Genomic DNA, 18,987 nt, shown 5'->3' with positions numbered 1-18,987 from the left:
AGACATACATATTTTTTCTCCTTTTTCATATATGCCAGGTAGGGCCCCTCATTAATACTCCAGATGGCAGTGACTAATAATTACCTTGATTGAACATTACATGCCTACTCTGGAGTACTAATGAAAGTAGTTATTAGTTAGTTGGGCAGTTAATTCAATATTTAGCTAACTAGCCAATTTCTCGGTGCACCACCACGCCTGTCACTCACCCAAAGATCCACTTCTCACACAAGCCCAGCCCGTCACAACCCCAGCCCCGGTCCCTCGACACGTGGGGGCCCCAGGGTGTCACCTGCACATCACGGCATCTCCTGTGCCCGAGCGCCTCCGGAGGGACCCTGAGGCCATCCCCAGCGCTGATCCCGTCCCTCCCGAGGGACCCTGAGGCCATCCCCAGCGCTGAGCCCGTCCCTCCCGAGGGACCCTGAGGCCATCCCCAGCGCTGACCCGTCCTTCCCGAGGGACCCTGAGGCCATCCCCAGCGCTGATCCTGTCCCTCCCGAGGGACCCTGAGGCCATCCCCAGCGCTGACCCGTCCTTCCCGAGGGACCCTGAGGCCATCCCCAGTGCTGATCCTGTCCCTCCCGTGTCCGTCCCCCTGGGACGCTCCCCCAGCCCCGCCCCAGCCCCGCGCCCCAGCCCTGGCTGCGCACCCGCCTCTAACGCCGCCTTGTGGGCACAGCGCGGTACTGCAGCCGCTGCCGAGCACTGCCGGAGCGCCGGCTCGGGGGTGGCTGCAGTACCGCGCTCTGCCCACAAGGCGGCAGCACTGCCGCCCTTCCCACGCTCGCAGCCGCGGCCGCTCTCGCAGCCCGAACTCGGCGTCACCCTCCCCTCTATTCACACACACCCCCCGCTCCCCGCTCCATCCGGGCAGCGCCGGCGGGGACGCCGCTGCAATCCGGATCTCCGGCGAGGAGAACAGCATTGCTGCCCTGCCGGATTGAGAAATCCGATTCCTTGCAGAGATTGAGGGGACAGGGAGCTGATCCTCAGGCTGGCTTTTGGCAGCGGCAATTGGGTGAGATGGGGAGAGGGGATATTCCCCCGGATCCGTTAAAGCCAGCTTCTGCTGGGTTTGGGTATCTCTCTCCAAAAACTGATCCCGCTGAAGGGGGCTTGAGGAAGCAGCGGGATGCCCTGGGGGCTGTGCTGGAACCCCCAGCCCCGGTGAGGAATGCTGGGCAGTGCCGGCTCCGAGGGGACCCGGAACAGGGAACAGGCCCGGCCCCGGGAGAGGGGGCGGGCCACGAGCGATGGCCCCGCCCCAGCCCGGGCAGGACGAGGCGCCGGGGAGGGAGCGGGCGGGGATTGAGGGGCGGGGCCGGGCCCGACTCAGGTGCGCGGGGCCCCAGTGCGGCTGCGCGGGCCGGGGCCTATTTCTATGCGGCCGATCCGCTGCCCGGCCCGTTCCATTCGGGAACACTCGTGCTGGGATGCGGCGGGATCCTCGTCGGAGCGCTGTGCCAGGGACAGCTCCCGGTTCTGCGCGAATCCTGGGGCGCTCAGGTAGGACCAGGGTCGGGTCTAGGTTTTGGCGGTATTGGCTGGGGGTTCCAGGCGGTGCCGCCTCTCCCCGGGCAGGCAGGGTGCGGGTAGCGGGGCCGGGATCGGGATCGCCGCAGGCAGCAGCAGCAGCCGCCCCGGACGGGCGCTGGGGCTGAGCCCGGCGCTGCCGCTCCCATTCCGTTCCGGCGGCCGCGGCACTCTGGACACGGTCCCGCTGTGGCCGCGGGGAGCCGGGGCTCTGCCGGTAACCGCGCCCGGAAGAACGGCGGCGGGATCTCCCCGTGTAGACGCTGCATCGCGGCTGGACCCGGCCGGGGCGCGGGGAGCGCCGTGCCAGCCCTGGAGCCCCAAATCCCGGCGCTCCCGGTGCCCCCGTCCCGCAGAGGCCCCGCAGCCCTGAGCGCGGAGCAGCGCCCGGCTCCCCGTTCCCGTGCGCGCACAGCCCCGGGGCTGCTGCCCGCGCACCCCTGCGGAACGAGCGGGGCTGGGGCGCGGGAGGAGCCGCTCGGCGGGGCCGGGCACGGTTCTGCTCGGGCTGCTTTCTCCATTCACCTGCCAGATGGCATGCTCCCCCTCTCCCTTGCTTTGCAAACTCCAAGAAGCTCTGCAATGGCAAAGCCTCTTTTATTAAAATTCGGCTGCGGCTTTTCCTCTTTGCTTCCAGGTCACAGGATATACTGGGATTGAGAGGGTTCCTGAAAATCCGACTCTCGAGGACACGGCCCGTGGGAGAATTGAACTTCACAACCTTGGTGCTACCTGGGCTGTGCTCCGACTGACTGAGCCCTCTGCATCTCAGGTATGAAACTCCCAAGGATGGGAATCCTTGGCTCCAGCAAGGAAACTGCAGCTCGTTCTATTCTGCTAAAGCTGCTTTACACACCAGCCCCTGCCACGGCTGTAGGGTAGAACTGGCTGGCAGCTGGCATGACAGCACCGCATCTTCCCATCCCCTGATTTTCCTGCCCTTTCCAGGATTTACCCAGCAGCTGTACATTTGCTCTTGCCATGTCTCTTTGTAGGGAGAAGTGAGCAGGACAGGTTCTGAGGCTTCCCTTGCTGCGTGACCTGAGTTCCTCTGGAGAGTGGCAGGTGGCATTTCCTGCAGGTGAGTGTTGCCCAAATGAAGCAGCTGCTGAAGCTGGGGCTGGTTTTGTGGCCCAGAGCTGCACAGAGGCCTCAGTGCCTCCCACTCACTGCTCCTTGTTGTTTCTGTGTGTCCCAGCTGCGGGGAACGGGGGGCAGGAGTCCCCGAAAGGCATCCAGCACCTCTTGTCCTTGGGCCTTCGGGGCAAGGGCTGTGCCTGCAGTGTGCTGCCCGTGCCAAGCACACGGCCCGGGATGGGCGCTGGGTGCCCGGCCGGCGCTGGCACGGACACGGCTCAAGGGCTGCCCGTGGCTCCCGGGCCAGGGGCTGCTCTGAGCAGGCTCCTGGAGACGCTTCAGCCTGGATACAGGCCACTGACAGCCCAAAAGCAGCCCAAGGAGCAGCTGGCGTGTCCTGGTGATGGTGGCACTGGCTGCGTGCAGAGGGGCTCAGACAGCAATTCCTGGTTCCAGCCTCCCAGAGCTCCCAGGCAGCTGCCAGGTATGTCCTGTCCACCCCAATTGCCTTCCCTTCCCTTCCTGCCTGAGGCCTCGTTCAGCAGCAGCAGCACTAAAGCCAAGGCAGTCTTCCCTCACAGCTATTAAATGCCAACCGACAGCCTGCAGAGATGCCTTCAAATCAAAGGTTCAGGTGGGATGAAGTTTTGTTTGGACGAAGGTGGGAGTTTCCAGGGAGCCAGCTGGAAGTGCAGAAGGGATGGAAAGCTTTCCCAGGTGGGTCCCACTGGAGGTGTGCTGGAGGCAGGGATGTGCACCCTTTGCTGAGGGAAAAGAACTTGCAGAGGCTCTGAAAGGAGCTGAGCTGCTGCAGGGAGAGATGTCCTCCCGTGGGCACGGGGAGCTGCCTTGGCACGGGACGGGAGTGCCCCTGGCCCTGCCTTCTCCTGCTTGAAAATATCACCTGGAGCCCCGGCTCAGGGGGGCTAAATCAGCTGGACTCCGGGCAGCTCTGTCAGCTGCCCCCCAGGGACATGGGTGGGGCTGGGGGATGAGGGCTTTAAATAGCCAATTCTTTGGAACAGATGCCTGTCCCGATGCTGCTGAGCTTCCTTGGACGCTCTGCCCGTTCCTGGCACAGCTGGCGTTCAAGGGGCAGCTCTGCACGGGAATATCCACCCTCCGTGAGGCACTGTGAGGGTATGGCAGCAGGAACTGAGCAGGGAATTGGGGGCTGTGGGATAATTCACGGGAACTAGCAAAGCTGACAGTGGGCCCCGAGTCTGGGCGCTGCACAGAGAACAATCTTTGTGCTGCCCTGTCACCATTTTCTTCTGGTTCTTTTTTTTTTTTTTTTCTTTCAGGTGCTGGACTTGCCTCTGTGGATGTGTGCTGAGCTCTCACTTCAGGGGACTGTGAGGCCTGACTGGCTGTGAGTTTGTGTTCTTCTCACAGGAGAATCAGAAATGATCATTAATTAGACCACAGAAATCTTTTCTGAAACCTTTCCCCTTTCCTGCCCTTTGCTGGTAAGTCTTTTCTTTCTGCCTTTAACTCTACAGCTGTTCCCTGATGTCATTGCCCCAGTCTCACTTCTGTGCAGCTCCTAGCTGGGGAAAGCTCATAATAGAGCTGGTAACAAGTAAGCACTTGTTTCTATACTTCTTTTTCCAAAACTTTCACCAGAACTTAATTTCACTAGTTAGGAAGCGTGGTGAGGGGTGCAGGAGGAGCAGGAATAGGGGAGGGAAGCCTTGAGCACTGCAGGCTACAAAGATCTGCGTTTATCAATTTGATTTAGTCCTGCTGTGTTAAGGATACATAAATAGGCAAAATCCAAGGCACAGGCTGGAGTTCCTGTGACAATGCTACTAAGTGTTTATCTTTAATTACTCGGTGTGCCCCATTTCCCTTTAATAAGTGCTCTGATACCCCTGTAGAAACAAACACAACATGGGTGGGACAGTGCACCTCACAACTCCACAAAGAGTGGCACCTCTACCTCGTATGGCAATGCCATTTTAGTACAGCCCAACTGTCTCACAGCAGAGGGCTGAAGGCCCCTGGGAAAACAATTCTGGCACGCCCCTGAGCCCTTCCCCGGCTCTGTGGGGTGCCCCTGAGCCCTTCCCCGGCTCTGTGTGCCCCAGCTGCCCTGTCACCTCACCCCATGGGCACACTGCTCCCTGCAGCACACACACACTGCTGCCTTCCTGGCAGCTCCCAGGCACCTACCAGCCACGTGTTGGACGGGATCAGGAGGGAAAACAGCCCTTCTGCAGCCATTTTCTGGGCAGCTGGCAGTGATTCACGCACAAGGGGCATGGATACCATCAGTGGGTTCCCCTCAAAGTCTGTCCACGTTCAGCAGCACATGGTGGTATTCACCATCTGCATCAGTGACACGCACAGGGAGTTAGGGAGGAGAACTCCTTAGTTCAGCAGGAAGCAGCAGGGCAGGAGAGGGGAGAGGGGCTCACTGGGATGGGATGGGATGGGAAGTCACAGTGAGCCTGGCAAATGGCCCCTGCAGTGTGCAGGGAGAGGCTGTGCAAGGAGAATGGCAAAGTGTAACTCAGAATGGCAATTATTAGTAGAGTTTTGGTTGGAAAGGGCATGAAAAATACCCTCACCTGGACAAGAGTTATTTCACTCTGTGCTGTATTGACAGGAGTGCCCAAATCCCAGCTGGAGTAACCCTTGTGATGCCATCAGCATTGGGAATGTCTGGCTCTGTGAGTTCTCTATGTGGCAGGGGGTCCCAACTTCAGGGAAATAGTGGGGCCCTTGGAAAGGCAGGAGAGGGAATCCTCAAAGGCCTGAGAGCCTGGTTTCTGACAGAGAACTGTAGTGATGGGAAGACTCAAAGTTCTGAAACTTTTGAAGGTGTTGAGACTTTTGAAAATACTCTTCAAAAAGAATGAATTTGTTATCCATGTGCACTTGGGATCAGGCAGAGAATCCTGAGCTGCAGTTCCAGGTGGAGTGGTTCATGCCAGACCCTTGTAGCCCTGGAACAGCATTTTTGACGTGAAGTCCCTGTAAGACTCTGAGAAGAAACTTAGACTGAGATTTGTTGGTGTCGCTGCACGCTCTGAGGGTAGAGAGGGCCAAGAGCTGACACACTGTCAGTCATTTCCAGCTGTGTTACCTGTGATTTCACACAGAACTGGCGCTGTGATTTGTGGCTGCTGGTGTCAAGGTGACCAAGAAGTCTGTAGAAGGGGATTCCAGTGGAGGGGTTGGAAAGGCAAAGGGCTGTGCTGGGTGCCCCACCTTGGCAGCAGCTCTGGGGTCTCAGGCTGGCAGCCCTCCTCAGCTTTTCCAAAAGGGATAAATCACTTTAATGTGTGAAGGGAAATAAAGTAGTATTTTACTGTTAAATTAACTTATAGATCAAATGTCTTGCAATGTGCTCGCAGTCCTTCAGAATTTTCTCCAGGTAACATTTGCTGAAGGACACCTTTCAGATCCCAGTCCCCCTTAAAGCAGCTTGGGATGCTCAAACTTAGAGGGCTTTTCCAGTTGTAGGAACAAGGAAAATGCAGTCTGACTGCTGCTGCCCAGCTCCTGACGCAGAGGAGTGTCCTGTAGCAGCAGAGGGTGGCAGCCCAGGGTGACCAGCACCTTGCCATTGCAGGTGGCACCCGGGTGGGTCTGGAGCGTTGTCTTCTGGTTGCAACCCCGTTGTTTTGTTGTGATCCCGCGTTCAGGATCCTGGGAGGAGCAGCTGTCTGGAGGCAGGGAAGGGCAGTCCCAGCATGGTCCTGTAGAAGCTTTCCTGTCATCCTCCTGGTGCTCCTCAGAGCTGTAGATGGAAAGAAGTGGGCTGTGCTGTGCCACTGCCAGCATCTCCACTGCCCTTGCTGGGTGATTCTCTTGCACCAAAGCAGGACAGTTCTGCCCCCTTCACCTTCTCATTAAATCAGAGTCTAGGAAAAATGTTACTCCCTCCAGATTTAGAAGTGTGATACCTCAGCTGTCTGTGCAGAATTTCCAAACAGTAACTTGGGGTGTCATTGCCAAAAACTTTGGGTTCCTTTACCCACCAGGCCGTGTCTCCAATCCCAGCCCACGTTCCAATGAACGTGTCACTCACTCCTGCAGACGTTGCCATCAAAGCAGTGCAGATTCCCTGGGTTCTGGGGTGCTTCTGTGTTTTTGAGTGGATGTTTTCAGCTTAACAGTGTGTTGGGGCTGGGGAGGGTGGGGAGACACAAGCCTTTGCTAACCCTGACAGAGCTGAGCAGTGCTAGGGAGAGAAAAACCAAGAGAAATTCACGGTGTGGTAGCAGAGAAAGCCGTGGGATCATTTCTTTTGTTATTTGCAGATAAGAAAATGACCCAGTGGGAAGAGCCCAGGCTGCAGAACCCAGCCATCACCACAGGCCCAGTAAGTAGAGCTGCGGGATCCTGCAGGAAATGCCTGACTGGGGCACAGCTGAAGGAGCAGCAGCCCCTGCCTGCTCCTGGGCTCAGGGGTGGGCAGCCTGGGAAGCAGGAGCTCTCTGCCCACATCTAAGGCAGAGGAAGCTGGGGATGTCACAGCAGGCTCTGGGCAGCCTCCCTGCTTGCTCAGGGTTTGGGGATGCCTAAGGGGAAGTGCCCCTGTTTGCCTTACCTGGGTCATTCCTGGCAGTAGCGTTTCACTGGGCTGGCACATTGTTCTATTTATTTGAGGATCTCTGGACCATAAAGAGCTGTTTGCACTTGGGAGGAGAGAGGTGGGCCCATGTGGATTCAAAGTGGGGAAAAAAAGGCTCTGTGTGTAAATTCACCTTTAGCAGCGTGTCCATGGAGTGTATCTGTAATTAAATTGGTACCTGTACTTGCCTTTGTACACCTTGCTGTCTTTTGCTGTGAATAAAAACATTCATTCAATAAAGTTAAGTCGCCCCTAGTCAAGATACCCCACGTCTTCCCCTTGGCTCCTGTCTTTCTTTTTCATATTTGCTGTAGCATTAACTCTATTTCTTTTTCTCTCTATTTCTTTTCTTTTTCTCTGGATTTCTTTTTCTCTCTATTTCTGTCTGACTCTATTTCTCTTTCCCTGTTTCTAGTAGTCTCTAACTCTGGTTTTTTTCTTTTTCACTCTTTCTTTTCTTTTTTTTCTCTCTAACCTTTTTCTAACTTTCTTTTCCTTTCTAGCTGTACAATTTAAAAAACAGCAATACAAATTTTCAGGCTCCTTGCAAGTAAAAAAAACAAACCAAAACACCAAAAAAAATTATGTTATTATTTAAATAAAATTATTTACACCTCAGGAGCCTGAAATTTTCTACTGCTGCACCAGACACACATATTTTTTTCTCCTTTTTCATATATGCCAGGTTAGGGCCCCTCATTAATACTCCAGATGGCAGTGACTAATAATTACCTTGATTGAACATTACATGCCTACTCTGGAGTACTAATGAAAGTAGTTATTAGTTAGTTGGGCAGTTAATTCAATATTTAGCTAACTAGCCAATTTCTCGGTGCACCACCACGCCTGTCACTCACCCAAAGATCCACTTCTCACACAAGCCCAGCCCGTCACAACCCCAGCCCCGGTCCCTCGACACGTGGGGGCCCCAGGGTGTCACCTGCACATCACGGCATCTCCTGTGCCCGAGCGCCTCCGGAGGGACTCCTGAGGCCATCCCCAGCGCTGATCCCGTCCCTCCCGAGGGACCCTGAGGCCCATCCCCAGCGCTGATCCCGTCCCTCCCGAGGGACCCTGAGGCCATCCCCAGCGCTGATCCCTGTCCCTTCCCGAGGGACCCTGAGGCCATCCCCAGCGCTGATCCCGTCCTTCCCGAGGGACCCTGAGGCCATCCCCAGCGCTGATCCCGTCCCTCCCGTAGAGACCCTGAGGCCATCCCCAGCGCTGATCCCGTCCCTCCCAGTGGGACCCTGAGGCCATCCCCAGCGCTGATCCGTCCCTCCCAAGAGCCCTGAGGCCATCCCCCTAGGATCCGTCCCCGTGTCCGTCCCCTAGGACGCTCCCCCAGCCCCGCCCCTGCCCCGCGCCCCAGCCCCGCCCCTGCCCCGCGTCCCAGCCCTGGCTGCGCACCCGCCGCTAACGCCGCCTTGTGGGCACAGCGCGGTACTGCAGCCGCCGCCGCTCCGGCGCCCTGGCAGCGCTGCCGTCCTGTGGGCACAGCGCGGTGCTGCGCGTGTGCCCTTCTGATGATGGGAGCGAGCGCGTGCCGGGACGCTGCCCTGTAGGACTGCCGCCACGCTGCGGATGCCGCTTGCGGCAGGAGCCCGGCCGAGACAAGCATCCCCGCCCGTGCCTGCCGCCGCTCGAGCGTCGGCCGGAGCTCTTTTCGGCGTCGTTGCCGGATTCAGGCAGGCGACTTAGAAATTGACATGGTGAGGGGCGTTAAGGGTACCACAACAAAGATGGCAGCCGGGCCGGAAGTGGCCTCTGCCAGTACTAAAGATGGCAGCAGAAAAGCAGAAGTGACGTCTTGCCACTCTCAAGATGGCGGCTCGGCCGGTACTCGCCTGACCTTCTATATCTGGCGGCAGAAAGGGCGGGAAAATCAAGGACCCCAGTCTGTTTTTTTGGGCTGCCTGCCCGCGACGCCGACACCGATCCCCGCGGCGCGATTTTCTGCGGGGTTTCCGAGAGTGCGGACACGGGCTGTGGGCTCAGCGGCGCCGCGGGCGCGCGGGAAACGGGCAGGCGCCTTTCTCTGTCGGGGTCCTGTACTGCCGGGGGCGGTACCGGGGGTGGGGCCGAGGGCGTTACTTGGGGCGGTACCGGGGACGATACCGGAGGCGGCACCGAAGGCGGTACCGGGGGCGGTACCAAGGGCGGTACCGACGGCGGTACCGCGGGCGGTACCGGGCGGGGATTGAGGGGCGGGGCCGGGCGGGGATTCAGGGGCGGGGCCGGGCCCGGCACAGGTGCGCGGGGTCCTCAGTGCGGCTGCGCGGGCCGGGGCCTATTTCTATGCGGCCGATCCGCTGCCCGGCCCGTTCCATTCGGGAACACTCGTGCTGGGATGCGGCGGGATCCTCGTCGGAGCGCTGTGCCAGGGACAGCTCCCGGTTCTGCGCGAATCCTGGGGCGCTCAGGTAGGACCAGGGTCGGGTCTAGGTTTTGGCGGTATTGGCTGGGGGTTCCAGGCGGTGCCGCCTCTCCCCGGGCAGGCAGGGTGCGGGTAGCGGGGCCGGGATCGGGATCGCCGCAGGCAGCAGCAGCAGCCGCCCCGGACGGGCGCTGGGGCTGAGCCCGGCGCTGCCGCTCCCATTCCGTTCCGGCGGCCGCGGCACTCTGGACACGGTCCCGCTGTGGCCGCGGGGAGCCGGGGCTCTGCCGGTAACCGCGCCCGGAAGAACGGCGGCGGGATCTCCCCGTGTAGACGCTGCATCGCGGCTGGACCCGGCCGGGGCGCGGGGAGCGCCGTGCCAGCCCTGGGAGCCCCAAATCCCGGCGCTCCCGGTGCCCCCGTCCCGCAGAGGCCCCGCAGCCCTGAGCGCGGAGCAGCGCCCGGCTCCCCGTTCCCGTGCGCGCACAGCCCCGGGGCTGCTGCCCGCGCACCCCTGCGGAACGAGCGGGGCTGGGGCGCGGGACGAGCCGCTCGGCGGGGCCGGGCACGGTTCCGCTCGGGCTGCTTCTCCATCACCTGCTAGGTGCGACGCTCCCCCTCTCCCTTGTTTTGCAACTCCAAGAAGCTCTGCAATGGCAAAGCCTCTTTTATTAAAATTCGGCTGCGGCTTTTCCTCTTTACTTCCAGGTCACAGGATATACTGGGATTGAGAGGGTTTCTAAAATCCGACTCTCGAGGACACGGCCCGTGGGAGAATTGAACTCACAACCTTGGCGCTACCTGGACTGCTCCGACTGACTGAGCCCTCTGCATCACAGGTATGAAACTCCCAAGGATGGGAATCCTTGGCTCCAGCAAGCTGCACAGAGGTCTCAGTGCTTCCCACTCACTGCCAGCAATGCTCCTTGTTGTTTCTGTGTGTCCCAGCTGCGGGGAACAGAGGGCAGGAGGAGGCCAGGAGTCCCCGAAAGGCATCCAGCACCTCTTGTCCATGGGCCCTCGGGGCAGGGGCTGTGCCTGCAGCGTCCTGCCCGTGCCGAGCACACGGCCCGGGATGGGCGCTGGGTGCCCGACCGGCGCTGGCACGGACACGGCTCAAGGGCTGCCCGTGGCTCCCGGGCCAGGGGCTGCTCTGAGCAGGCTCCTGGAGATGCTTCAGCCTGGATACAGGCCACTGACAGCCCAAAAGCAGCCCAAGGAGCAGCTGGCGTGTCCTGGTGATGGTGGCACGGGCTGCGTGCAGAGGGGCTCAGACAGCAATTCCTGGTTCCAGCCTCCCAGAGCTCCCAGGCAGCTGCCAGGTATGTCCTGTCCCACCCCAATTGCCTTCCCTTCCCTTCCCTTCCCGCCTGAGGCCTCGTTCAGCAGCAGCAGCAGCACTAAAGCCAAGGCAGTCTTCCCTCACAGCTATTAAATGCCAACCGACAGCCTGCAGAGATGCCTTCAAATCAAAGGTTCAGGTGGGATGAAGTTTTGTTTGGGACGAAGGTGGGAGTTTCCAGGGAGCCAGCTGGAAGTGCAGAAGGGATGGAAAGCTTTCCCAGGTGGGTCCCACTGGAGGTGTGCTGAAGGCAGGGATGTGCAGCCCTTTGCTGAGGGAAAAGAACTTGCAGAGGCTCTGAAAGGAGCTGAGCTGCTGCAGGGAGAGATGTCCTCCCGTGGGCACGGGGAGCTGCCTTGGCACGGGACGGGAGCGCCCCCGGCCCTGCCTTCTCCTGCTTGAAAATATCACCTGGAGCCCCGGCTCAGGGGGGCTAAATCAGCTGGACTCCAGGCAGCTCTGTCAAGTGCCCCCCGGGACATGGGCGGGGCTGGGGGATGAGGGCTTTAAATAGCCAATTCTTTGGAACAGATGCCTGTCCCTGTCCCGATGCTGCTGAGCTTCCTTGGACGCTCTGCCCGTTCCTGGCACAGCTGGCGTTCAAGGGGCAGCTCTGCACGGGAATATCCACCCTCCGTGAGGCACTGTGAGGTTATGGCAGCAGGAACTGAGCAGATAATTGGGGGCTGTGGGATAATTCACGGGAACTAGCAAAGCTGAGAGCGAGCCCCGAGTCTGGGCGCTGCACAGAGAACAATCTTTGTGCTGCCCTGTCACCATTTTCTTCTGGTTATTTTTTCTTTTTTTTTTTTTTTTTTTTTTTGTTTCAGGTGCTGGACTTGCCTTTGTGGATGTGTGCTGAGCTCTCACTTCAGGGGACTGTGAGGCCTGACTGGCTGTGAGTTTGTGTTCTTCTCACAGGAGAATCAGAAATGATCATTAATTAGACCACCAAAATCTTTTCTGAAACCTTTCTCCTTTCCTGCCCTTTGCTGGTAAGTCTTTTCTTTCTGCCTTTAACTCTACAGCTGTTCCCTGATGTCATTGCCCCAGTCTCACTTCTGTGCTGCTCCTAGCTGGGGAAAACTCATAGTAGGGCTTGTAACAAGTAAGCACTTGTTTCTACGCTTCTTTTTCCAAAACTTTCACCAGAACTTAATTTCACTAGTTAGGAAGCGTGGTGAGGGGTGCAGGAGGAGCAGGAATAGGGGAGGGAAGCCTTGAGCACTGCAGGCTACAAAGATATGCATTTATCAATTGATTTAGTCCTGCTGTGTTAAGGATACATAAATAGGCAAAATCTAAGGCACAGGGTGATGTTCCTGTGACAATGCTACTGTGTGTTTATCTTGAATTACTCAGTGTGCCCCATTTCCCTTTAATAAGTGCTCTGATACCCCTGTAGAAACAAACACAACATGGGTGGGACAATGCACCTCACAGCTCCACAAAGAGTGGCACCTCCACCTCGTATGGCAGTGCCATTTTAGTACAGCCCAACTGTCTCACAGCAGAGGGCCAAAGGCCCCTGGGAAAACAATTCTGGCACGCCCCTGAGCCCTTCCCCGGCTCTGTGGGGTGCCCCTGAGCCCTTCCCTGGCTCTGTGTGCCCCAGCTGCCCTGTCACCTCACCCCATGGGCACACTGCTCCCTGCAGCACACACACACTGCTGCCTTCCTGGCAGCTCCCAGGCACCTACCAGCCACGTGTTGGACGGGATCAGGAGGGAAAACAGCCCTTCTGCAGCCATTTTCTGGGCAGCTGGCAGTGATTCACGCACAAGGGGCGTGGATACCATCAGTGGGTTCCCCTCAAAGTCTGTCCACATCCAGCAGCACACGGTGCTATTCATCTGCATCAGTGACACGCACAGGGAGTTAGGGAGGAGAACTCCTTAGTTCAGCAGGAAGCAGCAGGGCAGGAGAGGGCAGAGGGGCTCACTGAGCCTGGCAAATGGCCCCTGCAGTGTGCAGGGAGAGGCTGTGCAAGGAGAATGGCCAAGTGTAACTCCGAATGGCAGTTATTAGTAGAGTTTTGGTTGGAAAGGGCATGAAAAATACCCTCACCTGGACAAGAGGTATTTCACTCTGTGCTGTATTGACAGGAGTGCCCAAATCCCAGCTGGAGTAACCCTTGTGATGCCATCAGCATTGGGAATGTCTGGCTCTGAGAGTTCTCTGTGTGGCAGGGGGTCCCAACTTCAGGGAAATAGTGGGGCCCTTGGAAAGGCAGGAGAGGGAATCCTCAAAGGCCTGAGAGCCTGGTTTCTGGCAGAGAACTGTAGTGGTGGGAAGACTCAAAGTTCTGAAACTTTGAAGGTGTTGAGACTTTTGAAAATACTCTTCAAAAAGAATGAACTTGTTATCCATGTGCACTTGGGATCAGGCAGAGAATCCTGAGCTGCAGTTCCAGGTGGAGTGGTTCATGCCAGACCCTTGTAGCCCTGGAACAGCATTTTTGACGTGAAGTCCCTGTAAGACTCTGAGAAGAAACTCAGACTGAGATTTGTTGGTGTCGCTGCACACTCTGAGGTAGAGAGGGCCAAGAGCTGACCCACTGTCAGTCATTTCCAGCTGTGTTACCTGTGATTTCACACAGAACTGGCGCTGTGATTTGTGGCTGCTGGTGTCAAGGTGACCAAGAAGTCTGTAGAAGGGGATTCCAGTGGAGGGGTTGGAAAGGCAAAGGGCTGTGCTGGGTGCCCCACCTTGGCAGCAGCTCTGGGGTCTCAGGCTGGCAGCCCTCCTCAGCTTTCCACAAGGGATAAATCACTTTAATGTGTGAAGGGGAATAAAGTAGTATTTTACCGTTAAATTAACTAATAGATCAAATGTCTTGCAATGTGCTCGCAGTCCTTCAGAATTTTCTCCAGGTAACATTTGCTGAAGGACACCTTTCAGATCCCAGTCCCCCTTAAAGCAGCTTGGGATGCTCAAACTTAGAGGGCTTTTCCAGTTGTAGGAACAAGGAAAATGCAGTCTGATGCTGCTGCTGCCCAGTCCTGACCCAGAGGAGTGTCCGTAGCAGCAGAGGGTGGCAGCCCAGGGTGACCAGCACCTTGCCATTGCAGGTGGCACCGGGTGGGTCTGGAGCGTTGTCTTCTGGTTGCAACCCCGTTGTTTTGTTGTGATCCCGTGTTCAGGATCCTGGGAGGAGCAGCTGTCTGGAGGCAGGGAAGGGCAGTCCCAGCATGGTCCTGTAGAAGCTTTCCTGTCATCCTCCTGGTGCTCCTCAGAGCTGTAGATGGAAAGAAGTGGGCTGTGCTGTGCCACTGCCAGCATCTCCACTGCTCCTTGCTGGGTGGTTCTCTTGCACCAAAACAGGACAGTTCTGCCCCCTTCACCTTCTCATTAAATCAGAGTCCTGAGCAGAGGAAGGTCACTAGCCTGATTTTTAGGCAACTCCTTGGAGAGGGAAGTAGTGATTTTAAATGGGATAGAGTACCCTGGGCTTAATTCCCCAGCTTTTGTCTCTCTCTGCCATTAATGTTAGGGTGGTCAGTGGAGTATGGCAGGTAGTGGATAATTGTTGAAACTGAAAAATTGGACTTTCTGTGCCATAATAAAATAAAGCTGAGCTGCTCTGATGCCGTTGCAGCTGCAGGACTGTTACAGTCAGGAGGTAACAGGAAATGCCAGGGGTGGTGCCCTCAAGCATTCCACCTTTCTGGAATGTGCAGGTGCAGGGCAGGGCAGGTAATCTGTCCTCTCTCTCCCAGGCTTCTTCATCAGACCTTTCTACAAGATGATGCTGGGGAAGCCCATAACCCTGAAGGACATGGAGTCAGTGGTAAGAGCCCATTGAACCTGTGCCAGTGCTCACAGGCCCCTGGCTTTCCACAGCTCTGCACTAATTGCCCATTTTCAAACTGCCTAACTGTGATCTGCCCTAGGATAGTGAATACTACAACTCTCTGAAGTGGATCCTGGAAAATGACCCCACCGAGCTGGATCTCACGTTTTGCATAGATGAGGAAAACTTTGGGCAGGTACGTAAAGGTTACTTGCATCTTAGGACTGGTGGTTGCCGACAAGTAGCTCAGTGCTGACAGTCTGGTGGTGGTGAAAGCAGCTGGGAGCTCAGCTGGCCGTGTTCCCAGCTGGGAGCGGGGCTGCCAGCTCCTGTCAGGGAGCTGTGGCACCTCTGGGACAAGCTGGAGATGCAGCTGAGTAAAATACTTGCAGTGAGGAGGGATGAAGGTGTCCCACAGTCCAGCTGGGACATGCTCAGGGACTCTCTGATTCCTGAAGCTGAAGGTGCTGTCAGGGGAGAGCAGCAGAAGGACACCAGGTCCTCTCTGTAGTGCCTGTCACAGCTGGTGCGCCAGGGGGAAGCTGCCAGGTTGAAAAGGGTCACAGCCTATGGGGCTCTTTCTCCATGACAAATGAAAGTGTTGTAGACATTAAATTAAATTAGTTTGCTTAGAGGTTTTTATGACCTTTTTTTGCATTTTCCCTTTGTTTACTTCTGAGCCCTAGATCCTGGCTCCAGATAGAACTGGAGCTGGGGACTGTAGGGCCTTTTATAAAAACTGACTTCAGCATTTCAAACCATGCATTCAGTGTCCTGTCAAAAATATTCTGATCCACTTTCCAGTGCTGCCTTTTTCCTGAAGCACCATAAGGTTATGGATTTCATGGAGAACTAGGAGCCACAGAATAGAGCGATTTTGTAACACACTGGTTGGATTTGGGCAGTTCCAGTATGTGATTTATCTTCTTGTATTACAAATAATAGCTATTATAATTTTGTGTATATAAAGTACCTATTTTGTGGTTCTATTTTATATAAATATATAATTTCATTATTATAAATAATAATTGTAATAAAATGATCAGTAAATAGCCAGCCCCTCTCTGCCAGTTTTCCCTTCTGTCAGTGCAGGTTTGTTCAAAAGTGTAAATCAATTTGCTCATGATTGCCTTATCCTGCTTGTGAAACACTGCTCAGGGAGAGTGGGTTCTGGGAGAAAGATGTCCTCAAATAACAGCCTTTGGTCTTTTGAAATGCAGACATATCAAGTGGACCTGAAGCCCAATGGGTCCGAAATCATGGCAACAAATGAAAACAAGCGGGAATACATTGATTAAGTACCGTGATGGAATGTGCCTGGGGGGAAGAAAGAGCAGCTGGGTTAGAATTGACCCTGCTGCAATCCCTGGAGCTTGTACTGCACAAGAGCATCAGGGATCATTGGGGAAAAACCTTACTGTTAACATTGGTTATATCCCGTCAGGTACAAGAACAAGGAGTAAATTAAATGACGTGCTTTGATCTCCTGAAATTCCCCCCATGGAAACGTCCTTCTCCAACACCTGGCTCAAGCCGAGATGAGCCAGAAGGTGCTCTCCAGCCTGGCCCTCATCCCAGTGTCCTCCTCTGCCAGTCACAGACCAGAGCCAGGAGTCCAGTGCCAGCAATCCTACCAAAACTGGCCAGATCTGAAATTAGGTTTCATTTTCAGATTTCTCAGTTCTTCTACCTACCAGGATGTAAAATGCTGAATTCATTAATACCTGCTGGCATTTTAAATCAGGGCCTTTTCCAAAGTGAGAGATGTTACAATTGCTACATTCATGCAAACTGGGAATTCATTTCCAGTGCCTGGACCTGGAGCAATTCCATGCCTGGAATTGACTTTTGATGCCTGCACCTGTGAGGTGTTTGTGCTGCGGGTGGCTGGTGCTGAAAGCAAGGTGTCCCTTTGATGCTGCAGTTTATTTCTTTATTTATAGGCGAGGTGCTGTGTCCTGACAGCTCTCCTCAGAGCTTGCAGACTTTGCTGGGAATTTTTAATTGCTCATTGCTCTGGAAGAATAAAATGTCTGCTCATGTAGGTACCTACAGGAGTGAAAAAATTCCCACTGTAATTTGGTCAAAGTCACTGGGCTTTTTGGTTTGTCTCTTCAAAATTCCATCAGTCACCAGCCAATAAATTGGAGTAGCTGGTGGAAGCTGCTTAGTTACCTGAACTTGCTGAAGTTGTAAATGACAAACTTGAAAGCATTTGGGGTTGCTGAAACCTTTGAGCCCTTGGCTGAGACCTGCTAATGAGTTTGTTTTTCTGGTGGGGTTTTGTTTCTTTCTGCAGCCTGGTCATCCAGTGGCGATTTGTCAACAGAGTGCAGAAAGAAATGAATGCCTTTCTGGAGGCGAGGCTCTTTAGCTCCTTTCTTTCCCAAAACCAGGGATTGTTTTTAACACAGATTTCTTACCCACTGGTGTCTGTGTAAAGGGAGTGGGGAGCTTGGCAGGGAATGCAAATAGAATACATGATGTTTTGTGATTTGACAGTTTTATCTTGTGTGAGAATATATCATCTTTCCCTTATGGGAATAAGGTCATTCTCGTTCAAGTTTAATTATTTGAGCTTGAAGTAATTTGGTCATTGATTTTTTTAATTAGGATTTATGTGGGATGAGAGTTTTAACTTTGCTCTTCTTTTTAGGGATTCACAGAACTGCTTCCTATCGACCCAATTAAAATTTTTGATGAAAATGAGCTGGAGGTGAGTCAATTTGGTGCCCCAAGCTGGCAGCTCTCTGACAGATGTGCCACGTTCTGGGCTTTTCAGTCATCTGTCTCTCTCCCTGGGGGAACGTGCGGACACGGCTGGAAATCAGATGTTTCTTCCTAATTAATAAATCTGTTCATGACATGAGAAGAGCTGCACTCAGGAGGGTGGTGGGGGGTGTGCCTCTGAAAGCCTGGAAGCAGCCTAGTGGATCAGTGCCACCCTCTGCCAGTCCCATCTGAGCCAAAGACGTGGAAGTTGTGTCACACTGTGGCAGTGTGCAGCCCTTCTGCAACAGCTGGGATACTCTGGGGATGCTCGGACTCTCCCCTGGGTGTGCATAAGTGCCTGAAGGTCAGAGCCCTGAGGGGCAGTGGCACCTTGTACCCTGTGAGGTCAGGGACACATCCCACCCTTCTGCTTGCCTGCAGTTACTGATGTGTGGCCTTGGTGACGTGGATGTCAGCGGCTGGAGACAACACACCATCTACAAAAATGGTTACTGCCCAAATCACCCTGTTATCCGTGGTTCTGGAAGGTAAGACTGGGCACCAGCCCTCGCTGGTCCTGTAGGTGAAAGTCCCTGCCCTTTTTTGCAATCATTTTTCTGTATGAGAACTGCTCAGGGTGGGTGGTTGTGCTGGGGCCAGAGCTGCTCCCTCCTGGCTCAGGTGAGGGCAGGTGCAGCTCCTGCTCAGATGGAGCAGAGGCAGCCCATAGTGCCCTGAGGCTGCTGGCACAGAGGGGCTCCTGCAGTGCTGAGGGTGTCTCTGCCCCCAGGCTGTGCTGCTGATGGACGCTGAGAAGTGGATCCGGCTGCTGCAGTTTGTGACCGGGACGTCCCGCGTGCCCATGAACGGGGCAGGACAGGGGCGGGACCGGGCAGTCCCAGAAGGCAGAGCCCGGGAGGAACCGGGATGAAGCGGGGTGGGCCCGGGGCTGGGGCCGAGGTGATTTAACGCCTGGAAACCACCCGGCCACCGTTTGCTGACGCCAAGCGGGGTGAGAGGAGGAGCTGCTTGTTCAGGCTCCCAGGTGAGCTGTGGGGCTTTGGCTTCTACCCCTCTCCCCCGCTCTAGCCCTCCTTCCTTCTCTGCGTATTCCTCTTCTTTCCCCCCTTGTGCCTCCCAAAACCTCCCCTCCTCTCCCCCCTGCCCCTCCTTCCTTCTCCCTGAACTCCTTTACTTTTTCCCCTTTCTCTCCCCATCTCAAGGGATACAGCCCAGGATATCTCAGGGCCCAGATGATTTCTGTTCCTTCTGCTTGTTTCACTTGCAGGTGTTTCCCAGTCCAGCTCGCTGAGCCTCCAGCTCTGACTGTGGCACGTTCTTCATTCCAGCTCTGGCTCTGAGATGCTGCACTTGATGGCTGCTCCAGTTCCTTCCAGCTCTGGGTAAATAACTGGTGTCTCTTGTGTAATCTGTGTCCTTGTTCTGTCCTTTGTGTCCATCTGTGTTACCTTTGTCACATCTCCATGCTTTATCAGCATCCTTCCAAGCCATGGTAGCCAGACTCTACTCGTGTACTTTCCTGCATTGTGCTTATTCCAGCACAT

The 18,987-nt window shown here is 55.6% G+C and overlaps 1 protein-coding gene across 1 annotated transcript; it reads left to right on the top strand.

Annotated features, from left to right (window-relative positions):
* Positions 1 to 985: 985 nt before the first annotated feature.
* LOC130266312 (E3 ubiquitin-protein ligase NEDD4-like) lies at positions 986 to 18,353 on the top strand. The gene is made up of 6 exons (XM_056515625.1): positions 986 to 1,021; positions 14,637 to 14,707; positions 14,811 to 14,906; positions 17,367 to 17,426; positions 17,864 to 17,950; positions 18,213 to 18,353. The coding sequence occupies exons 2-6, from the start codon at positions 14,663 to 14,665 to the stop codon at positions 18,351 to 18,353; spliced, it is 429 nt and encodes a 142-aa protein (XP_056371600.1). The 5' UTR covers positions 986 to 1,021; positions 14,637 to 14,662.
* Positions 18,354 to 18,987: the final 634 nt, after the last annotated feature.

This window comes from Oenanthe melanoleuca, unplaced genomic scaffold, assembly GCF_029582105.1.
Source record: "Oenanthe melanoleuca isolate GR-GAL-2019-014 unplaced genomic scaffold, OMel1.0 S013, whole genome shotgun sequence".
Classification (NCBI taxonomy): domain Eukaryota; kingdom Metazoa; phylum Chordata; class Aves; order Passeriformes; family Muscicapidae; genus Oenanthe; species Oenanthe melanoleuca.
The sequence above is the reverse complement of the archived record's forward strand: the minus strand, read 5'-3'. Positions and strand labels throughout refer to the sequence as shown.

Excerpts from the sequence above, each read along its gene's own strand:
- LOC130266312 (XM_056515625.1), top strand. The coding sequence starts at position 14,663 with ATGATGCTGGGGAAGCCCATAACCCTGAAGGACATGGAGTCAGTG. Across the intron at positions 14,708-14,810 it reads TGAAGGACATGGAGTCAGTG|GATAGTGAATACTACAACTC; the intron begins GTAAGAGCCCAT and ends GATCTGCCCTAG. Across the intron at positions 17,427-17,863 it reads TTGATGAAAATGAGCTGGAG|TTACTGATGTGTGGCCTTGG; the intron begins GTGAGTCAATTT and ends GCTTGCCTGCAG.